Source organism: Nylanderia fulva, unplaced genomic scaffold (genome assembly GCF_048542155.1).
Source record: "Nylanderia fulva isolate GAGA-0341 unplaced genomic scaffold, ASM4854215v1 Scaffold10, whole genome shotgun sequence".
Lineage (NCBI taxonomy): Eukaryota > Metazoa > Arthropoda > Insecta > Hymenoptera > Formicidae > Nylanderia > Nylanderia fulva.
The window spans coordinates 4,558,755-4,576,051 of NW_028189193.1; the positions used below are offsets into that span (position 1 = coordinate 4,558,755).

Sequence of the window (17,297 nt, forward strand, 5' to 3'; positions counted from 1 at the left end):
TAACATATTCGATTTGATTCAGGACTATATGCGTGCAATGTCTATTTAGTCTTTTGATTAAAATCTAATACAGTTAGAAATTAGATGTGTTAAATGATATTATAAAGTTACAACATATTAAGTATTTGGTCATAAAATTGTAAAAATTATACATTACGTAATTTCAGAAATTTATTATTGAAATGTATAAAGTAACAGCTTTCTTGTTAAACAAATGCAAAATTGTCACAAAGTAATAAAGAAAAATTGTGTAATGAATATTATAATACAATAAAATGCAAGATATTTATATATTTTTAGATTAATAAAATTGTCTTTTATAAAATAAGTTCCTCAATTCTATTAATGTTTTTATCTTAATATAAATCAATTTACATTGCAGTCCACAACACATGCTCGCAATTTTTAGCATTTTGTACATTGTAGCGAGTAACAAGAGATTTCCTCCAAGTACATCTCAATCCGCATTCTTCAGTCTTTGATAATTGTAAAATATAGCCGTTGATTTTATCGAATCTGGTACCGATGTATCTGTAATTTAGAGAAATAAGGAGATATCAGAATGATAGTTCATTAAATATTTACTTATGTCGCAGATTAAAAATATATTATTACTTCTTGCTTACTTCGTTTTTGAACTTAGCAATTTAATCATTTGAAAATTGATAAAGATAAATTATTGAAACGTTGCAACGATTGTATAATTTAGGAAAGAATTTACCACAAATTTTACAAACCTTAACCAAAACACATATATTATATCCATTAAAATATTAATATAGAAAGTATAATTTATTACAACTGGGATAATTATACTTCTTATCTTCTGATGCTTTACTATTTGCAATAAAGAATCAAGTGCGCATGTTATGCAAACCGCCATAAACCATATAATCACTATCCGTTTTATTAAATTTCGCATTTTACAATATTCCTTAGGTGTTCCAAGCTGTTCCAACGTGTCGTTTATAAGACTGAGATTTTTCATACACTTAATGATTTTCTAAAAATTACAGTATGCACAAAAAATATAATGCAATAAACACCTTTTTGGTATGCACGAAAATATATGTATATCGACATATGTCTAATAATAAATTAATAATTTGTAAAATAATAATTTCATCAAATATTAATTTATGAGATATAAACAAATTGAATATAAATCAAAATTTATAAATTAAATATAATAATAAGATACTTTTTTAATGATCCAATGATTAAAAGTAAGACTTCTTGCATTTTAGAAAATTTACATAAAAAGTAAAAAACAGGTTATTAAATTTATATTTAAATATATTTAACTTTAACAAATATAACTAAATAATTTTATCAAATATAACTAATAATAAATAATTTTTATTTGGAGAGATTCTATTTTTCGATATTCGTTTTACTGCACATGTCGCACAATTAACGTTAATGAAACATTCACAGAGAAAAAATGTACCTTATTTTTACAAATATTAATGACTACAGATATTATGGTCATAAAGATATTTGTTGTCACTGCGAAATACATCCAAAAGACGTTCAATATACGATTCGGTCCAACGAGATTCGTTATATAATAAAAACCACAGACGTAAATACTCCACACAGTTAATATATAGAAGATGCCCAAACAAGTTTTTCTATTGTCCAAGTTATGCCTATAAATTGAACAACCAAGAAAACACCTAACTAAATAAAAAGGATAAAAAGCTTCGTATATAGTGTCGACCATGATCGCAAACTCTAACAAACTCCTATGTTATTCCAAATTGAATGTGGTAAGGCGTACTAACGTTACATTAATCAACATAATTTAATTAGCTCGTTGCATTAGCACAATTAAAATATTAAACAGTAACGCATATGTGCGATGCACATTTTTGAAATAATCGTACAATGTCTCAGTATTTAATTTCAATTTTTCTATACTTGTTTTATCATTAATGTACTGTAATTTTTAAGCAATGCGATTACAAACGATATTATACTAACAACAAATACTAGTAAGTCTAAATAAAATGGTATAAAGCTTTAGAATCTTAAAAAATTTTGGGCGATATTTGATCTATTTTTCAAATTACTGTAGCTTTAAGTCGAGCAACTACACGTGAAAAAGAAGATAAAGAGAGAAATCGAAATATAAAGAAACCAAATATAAAAATTTTTATGAGTTATCATTATAGTTATTTCCTTCTGATTTTTTAAGAAATGCTTATATAGCAAATTCGTTCAAATTTATTTTGCTAACTTGCAGTATTTATTGATTAAGATTATAAAATAATATACATATATTTGAATTATTGTATTATTGTCGTGCATTATTTATTTTTTTTATGAATTTACCTAATCATGATAGGTATATATTTCTCTCGCATGAATTGATTTTTATATTGACTTGGCTACGCAAACGTTTTCGCGCGCGCCTTTGATATTATTTCTATTATTTATTTTACAACTTTCAAATTGTTAATTTTTACGATGACAATTGTTGGATGCTATAAATAAGACCATATATTTAATTGGCCGAATTTTTATTATGTACATAAATTTATAATTTGTCGAATTTCTATTAGGTACATAATTTTAATTTGCCGAATTTCTATTGTATTGTTTGAGAACTATTTTGTATCTCTTTATATATTTTTTTCTCATTTTATTTAGTTTAATCGAATATAATTACGTGTGCGAAGCAAATAAGTTATATTATTCTATGATAAAACTTTAAAAATTTAAACGAATGTATAATGCAATGCATGCATAGAAATATATTTATTAATTATGTGATTTATAAAGTCAATAATGAGTCGGGCCCGATGAAAACAACTCTCTCTCTTTCTATCTTTTCCATCAAATTTAATATACTCCATAAATCTATCACGCTGCGCGGCTCGCGCGAAACTAATTCTCGGATGAGGTATTGCTAGCGCGGAACCGATGGTCACATGACCAGAGTGTCTTCTGGTCACGTGACTTCGGCTACGCGCTCGCGATACCTCGCACGAGAATCAGTTTCGCGCAAGCCGCGCAGCGTGATGGATGTGTGGGATGTAGTCTCACGTGAGTCTAATGAAAGCGTAGATATTTGATTATAAAATATTCTTGTACAAAATTTCATTTCTTTGATTGTATTTTCTCTTAAAGATTTAAATATTGAATTTCTATGCGTTGCATAATTAATTGATATATTTTTATGCATTGATTACAATAATAATTTTTGCATACATGCGTCGCAATTTATTGAAATTTTATTATCAAAGAATAATATAACTTACGAAGAATAATATAACTTTTGCGTGCGTAATTATATTCGGTTAGATTAAATGAAATGATGTATATTATATATATATATACAATTGTTTTATCAACTTAATAAGTAGAAATATACGGATATCAAATAATAAACTGAAAATATATTGTACAGAACTCTTCAAAATTACATGTTTTTTTCATTTATTCATTTAACATATTCCATTTTTATTAATAATTAAAATTCGAGATAAGGGAGAACTATCCATTTGCACCAAAAATATCATTATAGAAATAATTGTTACGATGAACTGAAAATTAATATTAAATATAATTATCGCTGTTTAATGTTTATGTGCCAAACTTTATAACTAAAAATTATTAAATTATATTGTATCTAATAGGATGCGAATAATATTAAAAGCTAACCTTACGAAGAAATTTGTAGCCAAGATAAAACAAGCCCATACCGTTGAAATTTAACGGCCGAAATGATATTTGTAAAACAAACTGGCAAATCTGCATTGTAACATAAAAATTATTTAACAATTCTTAATAAATAATAATTTATCATTTACTATCTAAAATTGGAAGATTTTAATTAGATTTAGCTTACATCTTCGCGTATCTGGACAAAATAGACAAGATTTGCCAAATTATAAATTATATTTATGGTTTTTTTTATCTGAAACAAAATAAAGTTAATTTTATGATACTACTGTGACAATTTTATCATTATTTAGAGTAAATATGTAAATTTGAAAAGTTGTATATGCATATAAATAAATTTGTAATATTTATAAAAAAAACTAATATTTCTTATTAATAATGCGAATACTTATTTAGTCAGCTCTTTTAATTTTTAAAGCCACAATCTCCACTTGATTCCTCTCGACCAATAGAGCCAAACGCGATGTTATTGCGACAATTATGAAGGAAAGAACATTTTGGAAAGGAATTTAAATCCTATGGTTGGGATCTCAGAAATTCCCCCTGTTCCTTCTCTTAACATCCCCTGTAAAGAAATTCTTTACAGGGGATGTTAAGAGAAGGAACAGGGGGAATTTCTGAGATCCCAACCATAGGATTCAAATTCCTTTCCAAAATGTTCTTTCCTTCATAATTGTCGCAATAACATCGCGTTTGGCTCTATTGGTCGAGAGGAATCAAGTGGAGATTTCTTATTAAAATACAGAAAAAAATTTACTTTCTAACTTTTCCCTTAATTCAAGTACTAAAATATATGTATACACACACACATATATATATATATATATATATATATAATTTTGAAATTACGATATTTGAATATTGAATATCATATCAGGCCAATCACGCAACAGGTCGAACCAATCGAATCAATTACACATGCAAACACACACATACATAACATATTGTATAGATAATTTTGTCTTACAATCTATCTAAAAATGATTTAATAGCTCACCTTAGTGTTAATGCTTTCACATATATAGTTTATTGCTATAATTTTTATTAATAATATGCTGCACCATATGTTTATATCAATGAAATATAGTAATTTAATTCTTCCAGTGCTGCCAAAACTTTGTTTGAAACATAACATCATGTTGTATTGAAAATAAAACAATGCAATTAAATTAACAAAAGAGAATATCATCTGTAGCGTCATCTGAATTCCAAAAAACTCATTTATTTGGCGTGCAATGCGGCAAAGTTTCAAATGGAGGTGCCTAAAAAAGTTTTAGAAAATATTTATAAAAATAGAAATTAATATATTATTAATATATTAATAAATATATTTATAAAATTAAAAATTAATATATTTTAATTATATATACATATTTATATATATATAATTAAGATATATAATAAAATTGTCTTTGATAAAATAAGTCCCTCAATTCTGTTAATATTTTCATCTAAATATATATATCAATTTACATTGCAGTCCACAACACATGCTCGCGATTTTTAGGATTTCGTACATAGTAGTGGGTATCAAGAGATTTGCTCCAAGTACATCTCAATCCACATTCATCAGTCTTTGATAATTGCTTAATATGGCCGTTGATTTTATCGAATCTGGTACCAATGTATCTGTAATGTAGAGAAAATAAGAAAACATTAGAATGATATTTTTAATGACGTTTATTAAATACCTACTTACTTATGTTGCAAAATAAAAATTTATTATTATTTCTGGTTTACTTCACTTTTTAACATATCATTTTAATAAATTTATAAACTTAAAAATTGATAAAGATAAATTATTTTAATGTTGTAACGATTACATAATTTAGGAAAAAATGTACAACAAATTTTACGAACCTTAACCAAAACATAAATACTATATCCATAAAAGTATTGGCAAAGATAATATAATTTCTTACAACTGGCATAAATATATATATGCCTCTTATCTCCTGATGCCTTAATGTATACGAGAAAAAATCAAGTGTGAATGTTATGCAAATCGCCATATACCATATAATCAATATCCATATTATTAAATTTCGCATTTTATAATATTCCTTAGGTGTTCCAAGCTGTTCCAACGTATCGTTTATGAGATCGAGATTTTTCATACACTTAATAATTTTCTAAAAATTAAAGTAACAACAAAAAATACAATGCAATAAACACTTTATTTTTTGGTATGCACGAAAATATATTATATGTATCTATCGACATATGTTTAATAATAAAGTAATAATTTGTAAAATAATAATTTTATCAATTATTATATTTACATAATAATATTTAAGTAATGTAGACAAAATATAAATAAATCGAAATTATTAAATAAATAAAATAATATTTTATTTAATTAGTTTTTTAATGATCCAATGATTAAAAGTAAGACTTCTTATATTTTAGTAACATAAAATTATATTTTTCATTAAAAAATAGATTAATAAATTAATATTTACTTAAATTTAGCTTTATATAACAGGTATACCAAAATGTTTTTTATCAAATAACGAATAATAAATTATTTAAATCTGTAAAATTCAATTTCTCTCTATATTCATTTTACTACATATGTCACATAATTAACATTATAATGAAACATTTACATAAAAAAAATATACCTTATGTTGACGAATATTATTGATTACATATGTTATGGTCACAAAGAAATTTGTCATCACAGTGAAAAACATCAAAAAGCCACGAAACACATTATACGGAAAGAAAGTCACCATATAATAAAAAGCACAGGCATAAATACTCCATACAGTTAGTATATAGAAGATGTTCAAGCAAGGTCTTGTTTGACCCAAGCTATTCCTATAAATTGAAAAACCAAGGCAAGAACTAACTAAGTGAAAAGGATAAAAAGCTTTTTCTACAGTGTCGATCATGATTGCAAACTCTAACAGTCTCCTACGTTATTCCAAATCGAATGTGATAAGGCGTACTATACCGTTACATTAATCAATATAATGAGATCTAATTTAATTAGATCGTTGCATTAGCTCCACTAAATTATTGAATATTAACCTAAATGTATATTCTTGAAATAGTCGCTTAATGTCATTGCAATTATTTTCATGTTTTACACTAGTTTGTCATTTATATATTATGTCTGCAAAATGAATCCATATAATGCAGTCGTATAATATTATCATTGTACTGTAATTTTAAGCAATGCATACAGTTACAAACAATATTATAATTATTTAAAACAAATACTAGCGAGTCTATATAAGATGGTATAAACCTTTAGAATCTTAAAAAATTTTGAGCTATTTTTTATATTATTATTTTTTATATATTTGGTTTATTTTTTATATTACTGTAGCTTTTAAGTCGTGCAACTACATTTGGAAATAAAACTGAAGAGAAAGAGAAAAATCAAGATATAATAGAAACATATAGGAAATTTTGTTGTAGTCGTTATTGTTATTTTCTTCTGATTTTTCGAGAAATGCTTATATAAAAATCTGTTTGAATTAATTTGGCTAACACATTATTTATTCGTCAAGATAATAAAATAATATACATATATTTGTGAATTATTGTATTATTGTCATGTGTTATTTATTTCTTTAATGAATATACTTAATTGTTATATGTGCAGGAATATTTCTTTCGCTTCAATTGATATTAATATAGATAATTTGAGGAATTATAATCAATAACGCTTTCTTTTTCTTAATAAAATTATTATTAGAACAAACTTTCTTATATTGCATGATTAATTAGTAAAAATGTAATGTATAAATGTTAAAAAATGTTATAAAATATATATATATCATGAATATACCAATTAATATAAATTAATGAAATTGATAAATATAACACTGCATTATTACATAATAATATTAAAAAAATTTCAATATAATTATTAATAATATTCTATTACATTTAATGTTTTGTAAACGTAATAATTAGAAATATACGGACATCAAATAATAAATTTAACTGAAAATATATTGTATAGAACTCTTCAAAATTACATGTTTTTTTTGTTTATTCATTTAACATGTTTTATTTCTATTAAGAATAAAAATTCGAGTTAGAGGAGAGCTATCCATTTGCACCAAAAATATCATCACCGAAATAATTGTTACGATAAACTGAAAATAAATTTTAATTATATTGTATTTGTCGCTGTTTGTTTAGTTGTAAAATTTTATAATAAAAAATTTTTAAATTACATTGTACATGTGGATTGGGAATAATATTGAAAGCTAACCTTAAGTATAAATTTGTTGCCATAGTAAAACAAGCCCATACCGTTGAAATTTAACAGCCGAAGTGATATTTGTAAAGCAAACTGGCAAATCTACATTGTGATAAAAATTTATTAATAATTCTTCATAAAGAATATAAAATTGGAAAATTTTAATGATATATAACTTACGTCTTCGCGTATCTGGACAAAATAGGCAAAGTTTGATAAATTATGAATCATATTCTTGGTTCTTTTCATCTGAAATAATATAAAGTAATTTTACTTACCTTTGTTCAAAATAGAAATATAAGTTTTTAAAGTTGTATATACATGTAAATTTTCTAATTTTTATAAAAAAGCTCACCTTGGAGTTAATACTTTCACATATATAGTTTAGTGCTATAACTTTTGTTAAAAATATGATGCACCATATGCTCATATCAATCATAAATATTAATCTAATTTCTTTAATGTTCCCATTAAGTTGTTTGAAACATAACACCATATTGTATTGCACATATAAAATTCCGATTAAAAGAACAAAAGATGACATCATCTGTAGCGTCATTGGAATTGCGAAAAACTCATTTATATAGCGTACTATGCTTCGAAGTTCCAAATAGAGGTGCCTAAAAAATTTTAATAAAAATATTTATATAATTAATTATATATATTTACATATATTAAGATACAGAAATTTAATTAAATTTATAATTAACATATTTGATTTGATTGAGGACTATACGTTCTCTATTGTTTATTTTGACTTAAATATTATATAGTCAAACGTCAGATGTGTTAATTAATATTGCAGAGTTACAGCATACATTAATTATTTTGTCATAAAACTGTAAAAATTACTTACATTACGTAACTTTAAAAATTAATTACTTAAATGTGTATACTTATAGTGTGTGTGTGTATCACCTTTTTTGGTAAACAAATGTAAAATTGCCACAAAGTAATAGAAAAATTGTGTAAAGTATATTGTAATACAAAAAATGAAATATATTTATATATATTTGCAGATTAATAAAATTGTCTTTTATAAAATAAGTTCCTCAATTCTGTTAATGTTTTTATCTTAATATAAATCAATTTACATTACAGTCCACAATACATGCTCGCGATTTTTGGCATTTCGTTCATAGTTACGAGTAACGAGAAATTTCTTCCAAGTACATATCAATCTACATTCATCAGTTTTTGATAATTGTTTAACACAGTCGTTGATTTTATCTAATCTAGTACTGATACATCTGTAATGTAGGGAAAATAAGGAAACATTAGAATGATACGCTTGCTAAATGCTTATTTATATCGCAGATTAAAAATATATTATCACTTCTTGTTTACTTCACTATTTAACATAGCATTTTAATAAATTTATGAATTTGATAATTAATAAATATAAATTATTTAAATGTTGCAATAATTGTATGTATATTAGGAAAAAGATTACTTCAAATTTTACAAACCTTAGCACAAACATATATGCGATATCCATAACAGTATTGGCATAGACAGTATAATTTATTACAACTGGGATAACTATGCTTCTTGTATCCTGAAGTCTTACTATGAACGAGAAAGAATCAAGTCCGCAAGTTATGCAAACCGCCATAAACCATATAATCAATATCCGTTTTATTAAGTTTCGCATTTTGCAATATTCTTTAGGTTGTCCAAGCTGTTCCAACGTATCGTCTATGAGACTGAACTTTTTAAAACATTTAATGATTCCCTAAAAATTACAGTAACAAAATAAGATACAATACAATAAACATCTTTTAATATGCATAAAAATGTATATCGACATAATTAATAACAAAGTAATAAGTTGGAAAATAATAAATTTACCAAATATTATATTTATTTATGTGATATATATAATATATATATGTATATATATAAATGAAAATTTATTAATTAAATATAATAATGTGGTATTATTTTAATGTCTCAATGATTAAAATTGAGATTTCTTGCATTTCAGCAACATAAAATTATATTTTTCATAAAAGATAATAGATTATTGAATTTATATTTAGTTAAATTTAGCTTTACCAAGTATTACCAAATATTTTTATCAAATAACTAATAATAAATTATTTAACTTTGGAGAGATTTAATTTTTCTTGATATTCATTTTACTGCACATGTCGCACAATTAAACTTATAATTTGTAATGAAACATTCACATAGAAAAAAATGTACCTTATGTTGACGAATATGATTGATTACATATATCATGGTCACAAAGAGATTTATTAGCACAGCGAAGAACATTAAAAAGCCATTAAATATACGATATGGTCCGAAAAATGTCATTATATAATAAAAAGCACAGGCGTAAATACTCCACAAAGTTACTATATAGATGATGCTCAAACAAAGTCTTATATGATCTAAGCTGTGCCTATAAATTGTAAAACCAAGACAATAACAAATTAAGTGAATAGGATAAATGGCTTTGTCAATAGTGTCGATCATGATCACAAACTCTAACAATATCTTGTGTTATATGTCAAGTTGAAGGTGGTAAGGCGTACTAATGTTACACTTATCAACATGATGAAAACTATTTTAATTAGATCGTTGCATTAGCACCATTAAAATATTAAACTGTAACATAGATGTATATTTATGAAATAATTGTTACTCACATAATATCTTTGTTTTTTATTTTCTAATTTATATACAGTTTATATACAATTATTTTAATTTTTCAAATTACTGTAGTTTTTGTTTGTTAATATGTTAATATAATTAATATTAACAATAAGTATTTACACAACCAACGTTTTAATAAATAAACAATTAGAAATATACATATATAATAATAGTAAACTGAAAAGATACTACGTAGAACTCTTCAGAATTACATGTTCATGTTTCGAAACATGTTTCATTATTTTTCCTACTAATTAAAATTCGAGATAGGGGAGAGCTATCCATTTGCACCATAAAAAGCACCACAGAAATAATTGCTACAGTAAACTGAAAATAAATATTAAATATAATTGTAATTATTAATATTTTCTTGTCACATTTTTAAATTGCTTTTAAATTACAATATTATGCCTATATAGAAATTAATATTAAAAACTGACCTTAAGAATAAATTTGTAGCCAAAGTAAAACAAGCCTATTCCGTTCACTTTTAATGGCCGGAGTGATATTTGTAAAATAAACTGGCAAATCTGCATTGTAACGTAAATATTATTTAAAAATTTTTAATATAAACTGACTAAAATTAGAAGATTTTAAACCAGGAAATTCTTACATCTTCACGCATTTCAACAAAATAGACAAGATATGTTAATTTGTGGATCATGTATTTCGTCTTCTCCGCCTGAAATAATATAAAGTTAGTTTTACGATCTGTGTATCTTTATTTGTATAAAATAATATAAGTTTAGAAAATTGTACATGTAGATGAATAAATGTGCAATTTTTATTAACAAAATATCTCAATTTTTAATTTAATAAAATTGAAATAATTATTTTTTTATTCTTTACTCTTATGCTTCTCTAAAAAATAACAGGCCAAACACGAACATACATATTGTAAATAAGTTTTTTTTTACATTTTGTTTATAAATCATCTAAAAAATTACCTTGCTGCTAATGCTTTCGCAGATATAATTCAATGTTATGAATTTTATTAAGTATGTGCTGCACCATATATAGACATGAATTAAAAATAATATTTTCGTTTTACTGTTGCTGTAAATTTGCGCGAGACATAACACTATGTGATATTGATAATAAAATACACCAATGAAAAAGACGAAATATGATATCATTTGCAGGGTCATTTGTATTCCGAATAAACCATTTACAGTACGAGCTATATTGCGAAGTTCCCAATGAAGATGCCTAAAAAAGTATTATATTAATACTTAAACATATCTAGTATAACGCCGAAATATGATCACTGATTTATTCCTAAGAATCAAATACATATTTGTGTGTGCAGAGTTTATTTATTAAAATTAAATACGAATCAGAAATATATATAATGCAATATATTTATACGTTTTGAGATTAATAAAATTATCTGTTATGTTAAACTCTTTTATCTCTGCCACTAATCTTTTCATCTTAACATATACCAATTTACATTGTAATCCACAACACATGCTTGCGATTTTCAGCATTTTGAACATAGTAGCGAGTAACCAGAGATTTTTTCCAAGTGCATTTCAATCCACATTCTTCCATCTCTGACAGTTGATCAATATGATGGTTGATTTTATCGAATCTAATATCAATAGATCTGTAATTTAGGAAAACGAGAAAATATTAGAATGATATGCTTATTTATTTATGCAAATTAAAATATCTCTTTACTTCTTGTTTACTTTACTTAGAATATTGTTTAGAAGGAGTATCTCTTTTAACATATCATTTTTTATAAATGTATAAAGTTAAAAATTGATAAAGTAAAGTCTTCAGGTTTTTTATAATAATGTTTATACAATAAAAAATAAATTTTACAAACCTTAAAAAAAACATAAACGTTATATCCATAAGAGTATTGACGTGAAAAGGATAATTTAAAATGGCGGGAACAATTATAATTCTTATGTCCTGAAGCCTTTCTATGCCCCATAAAGAATCACATATCCAAATTATCCAAATCATCATAAACCATATAATCAGTATCCATTTTATCGAATTTCGCATTTTATAATATTCCTTAGGTGTACCAAGTTGTTCCAACGTATCGTCTACGAGACTAAGATTTTTTATACACATAATGATTTTCTAAAAATAAAAATAACAAAATGTTACAATTTTGTAAACATATTTTAGTACACATGAAAATATATATGTACATATGATTGTTTAATAATAACAATTAGTAATAATAAAAATCTCATCAAAAATTATATTAATTAATGTATAACATCTATATAATTAAATCTATAAAATTAAAATACAAAATTGATCAAATATTGTGGTTTTTCTGATAATGCAATAATTGAAAATAAAACATTTGCATTTTAAAAACATAATATTTTATTTTACTTAAATAAAAGAAATCGATTACGTAATTTATATATAATTAAATTTTACTTTGATAAATGTAATTAAACTATATAAATAAATAAATTTTGATTTTATCGAATAACTAATAATAAAAATAGTTTTCAAATTTGGAATGATCGTGTTTTGTAAGTTTGTTAATTACGCATATTATATTTGCACATATTATACAATTAATGTTATAATAAAACATTCAGAAAAAATGTACCTTATGTTCGCGAATGTTGATGATTACAGATATTATGGTCACAGACAAATTTGTCATTACTATGAAAAAGACCAAAAAACCAGTAAATATACGATGTGGTCCATAAAAATCCAGTATATAATAAAAGGCGTAAGCGTAAATACTCCACACAGTTAGTATATAGAGAATACTCAAACAAGGTCTTGTATGATTCAAGTTATGTCTAAAAACTCCAAAACCAAGCAAACAAATAATTAAGTGAAAAGGCTTTATAACTTTTTCTACACTGTCGGCCATGATAGCAAATTCTCGCGATTGAATACATATTAACTATTACTTTTCGAGTTGAAGATGGTAAGTGTAGCGTGCTAATGATACATTTATCGAAATGATAGATGGTATTTTGATAAGATCGTTGCATTAGCAACGTAAAATATTAAACAATAAACAAATGTATTATATATATTTGTGAAGTAAATATTACACGTGTTACAATATGTTAGCAATTACATATTTTCAATGTCTATACTTTCTTTGCCATCTCTTTAATATGTACAAAATGTATCTATATAATACATTCATATAATATATCATTGTTAAAATACTGTAATTTTCAAGCTACGCTGTTACAAATAAAATTAACATTATTAGAAACGGTTGATATATATATTATAGCAATTTCGAATAAAATGGTGTAAAAAGTATGGCATCCTCAAAATCAATTTCCGCGAAATTTCTTCTATTATTTATTACTAAAATTTTTACATAACAAAGCAGCATGGAAAGAAAAAGTGAGAAAAAAAAATTTAAAAAGTAGGTAAAAAATTTTTATGAAAGTATTCATAGTCATATTTTTTGCGATTGTTTAAATAAACTGATATAACACATCTATTCTTGATTTTATTCAGTCGACACATTATTAATTTATTAATACAATGGAATAATATATATAATATAAATAATATTTTTAAATAATTATTGTGCATTTTTTAATTCCTGTGCAATCGATCAATGTAATTAGATACGAAATATTTGCATTACTTAGTTGTCAAACAACTTATATCTTAATAACAGTCGTCATTTGTATTATAATATTAATATTAAAATTGTATAGTAAGAGAGTAAAGATTACACAATAATATTGTTTAATTAATTAAATCGAAACATATATGAGCACTTCTACTTTTATAATTAATACAAAATTTTATTATTTGGATAACAGTCAGATTTTATACCTGTACTGTTTAAAATATTGTATATGTATATATATATATATATATATATATATATATATATACACTATATACTATTATATATAATATTATATATACTATTATATATACACTATATACTATTATATATAATATTAAAAAATAATGTCGATATATTATATGGATATAGTATAGCTATTATTTTTACATATATAATTAAACTTTTAATAATTAGAAATATATAAATAATAAAACATAATTTAGCTGAGTAGATATAATATATACAATATGAATCTTTTATCAATCTGCATTTCTTTTCTGTTCTGAAAGTTTACATGTCACATTATTTCTGCTCGAAACTATTTGAGATACAGAAGTATCCATTTGAATTACAATAACAATAACAGAGAAAATCGAAACAAAAAACTGAAAATAAACAACAATTATTATTTAATTTTTTGCACTAAAGTCTAATTTTTATATTACAATAATATTTTATTATTACAAATATTGATAATATTAAAAGCTCACCTTACAAAGAAATTTGTAACCAAAGTAAAATAGACCCATTCCAGTGAATTTTAATGGCCGAAGTAATAGTTGCAAAATAAACTGGCAAATCTGTATTATATACAAAAAAGCAGTTATATTATTGAAAAATAGATTATCAGAGTTATTTAAAATAGTAAAAAAATTGTTATAAATGATATACCTTACCTCTTCACGTGCGTTTGCAAAACAGATAAGATTTGTCAATTTAAGAATAATGCTCTTAGTTTTCTGCGCCTAAAATAATATAAAATTAATCGTATAATTTACATAATCTTAATGATAAGTAAAAATTTTCGTTATATATTTATATAAATAAATTTGCATCTTGAAACAGTTTTTGGATATCATATCGAATTTAGTATCGTATCAAGTATTTTTCATTATTATTATATATGTATATATATATATATATATACATATATTTATAAATAATTTGTGTTTTTATTACAAAGCAACTTACTTTGGCGCTAACGCTTTCGCAGATATAGTTTAATAATACGAGTCTTATTGTGTCGGTGATACACCATATGTAAGTAGTAAGTAAACATTTCCAACTAACGGCATAACCAGTGTAAATGAAGCATAACAACATGTGGTATTGAAAATAAAACGTCGTCGTCAAAATGACAAAATAGGACATTGTCTGCATAGTCATTTGCATTTCGAATAAATTATTTATATCAAATGCTATTCGGCAAAGTTGTGAATGCAAATGCCTGAAAAACATTGTACATATATTTTTTAAATATTGCGTTAATATACAAATTGTTAAAATATTGAAATATAATTTCTGATCTGTTTCTGAAGCTTTATATAAATCATTGTTTGCATTTTATTAAAATGAATAAAGCACAATAACTATAACTTATACTGAAAGATCTATTTTATCGTAAAAAGTGCGAAATTCACAAATTTACAAATTTATTAGATTTATTTATTTATTATAAAAATTTTGATTTTAATAAGTCAAAATTAAAGCAGAAAAGTGTAAATTAAATTGTAATATTAAGATAAATTAGATATTTATACATCTCAAATTAATAGAATTATTTTTTTATTTTACAAAATAATGTCTTAAATTTTTTATTATTGCTTATATCAAATTACATTACGGTCCATAATATACGCTTCCGATTCTCTGTGTTATGGATACAGTGACGACTAACGAGAAACGATTCTTTAGTCTCTGACAGTTGTCTAATATGGTCATTTATTTTATCATATCTTGTACCGATATATCTGCAAAAGATAGATAATATTATTTTAGAATTGTTGCGCGACATAGAAAACGAGCATGTGTATATTATTTATACCTTATTTTTATCTAAAATTTTATGTATAATTAGCAGAATAATAATATATTAAAAACTTTTGCATTTTTTCATATACATTAAATTGAAGAATATAGATTTAATGTGACATAGCATCAATTGTGTGCGCCTTCTGTGTGTAGTGCAATATAAAATTAAGTAATAATTATTAAAAATCTAATTTTTTATAAAGCATTTCTAATCAAAATATTTAAAAAAGAGGTAACTATTTAAACGATTTCTGACTTATTCGAATTCTAAATTCGGGTTTTTAGAATTTTTATTTTTCAAAGTTTTTATTTAATTTTTAAAAATATATGAAAATTAATAGTATTATAATAGTGCAATAACTTTGTAGTGAAAAACATTTCAAACATAATATATAGATTATAAAATGGGAAATATTTCCGGTATCCGGATATAATAATAATTACTATTACGTAATTTTAATAAAAAATTTATTTATATACAAACCTTAGTAGATATATAAATATTATGTTTACTAAAATATTGATATAGAAAGAATAATTTGTCGTGATAGGAATAATAAAAGTGTTTGAATCATTAGTCATTTCAATTATACATAAAGAATCCATAGTCAATGTTGTACATATAAATATAAACCACATAATTAGTATCAATTTTATCGAATTTTGCAATTTATGATATTCTTTAGATGTTCCGAGCTCTTCTAGTGTATTGTCTACTTGATTAAGTTTATTTATTAATATGTTGAATTTCTGAAAATAATGGTAAAAAATTATTTAAAATTATGAAAAAATTTTTGTAAACAAGATTTACAAATGACTTGTGAGCAATGACTAGATAATAAAGCAATAATCTGCAATAATATATAATAAAAGTTCTTTTTATAAAAAATCTTTTTCAACTTATTTGATGCAAAACTGATTTAAAAAACGGAAAATTGATTAGTTGAATTTAATTCCTCAATTGCTTCGAAAATTAATATATTAATATAACATTTACCCTAAAAATATTAGACTTTATTTTATGTACAAAATAAGTTTATTTATGTTTATATATATATATATAAGTAAATTTGATTGTCTCTTCGAATA

General features: G+C 23.8%; 2 protein-coding genes across 2 annotated transcripts; both read right to left on the minus strand.

Moving 5' to 3' along the window:
• Positions 1 to 3,452: 3,452 nt before the first annotated feature.
• LOC146725246 (uncharacterized) lies at positions 3,453 to 6,428 on the minus strand. The gene is made up of 7 exons (XM_085483711.1): positions 6,315 to 6,428; positions 5,551 to 5,822; positions 5,164 to 5,319; positions 4,688 to 4,952; positions 3,857 to 3,925; positions 3,670 to 3,759; positions 3,453 to 3,551 (listed from the first exon to the last, which is right to left on the minus strand). The coding sequence occupies exons 1-7, from the start codon at positions 6,426 to 6,428 to the stop codon at positions 3,453 to 3,455; spliced, it is 1,065 nt and encodes a 354-aa protein (XP_085339837.1).
• Positions 6,429 to 10,792: 4,364 nt separating this feature from the next.
• Positions 10,793 to 12,676, minus strand: LOC146725247 (uncharacterized). The gene is made up of 6 exons (XM_085483718.1): positions 12,411 to 12,676; positions 12,030 to 12,185; positions 11,524 to 11,785; positions 11,190 to 11,258; positions 11,017 to 11,106; positions 10,793 to 10,903 (listed from the first exon to the last, which is right to left on the minus strand). The coding sequence occupies exons 1-6, from the start codon at positions 12,665 to 12,667 to the stop codon at positions 10,793 to 10,795; spliced, it is 945 nt and encodes a 314-aa protein (XP_085339844.1). The 5' UTR covers positions 12,668 to 12,676.
• Positions 12,677 to 17,297: the final 4,621 nt, after the last annotated feature.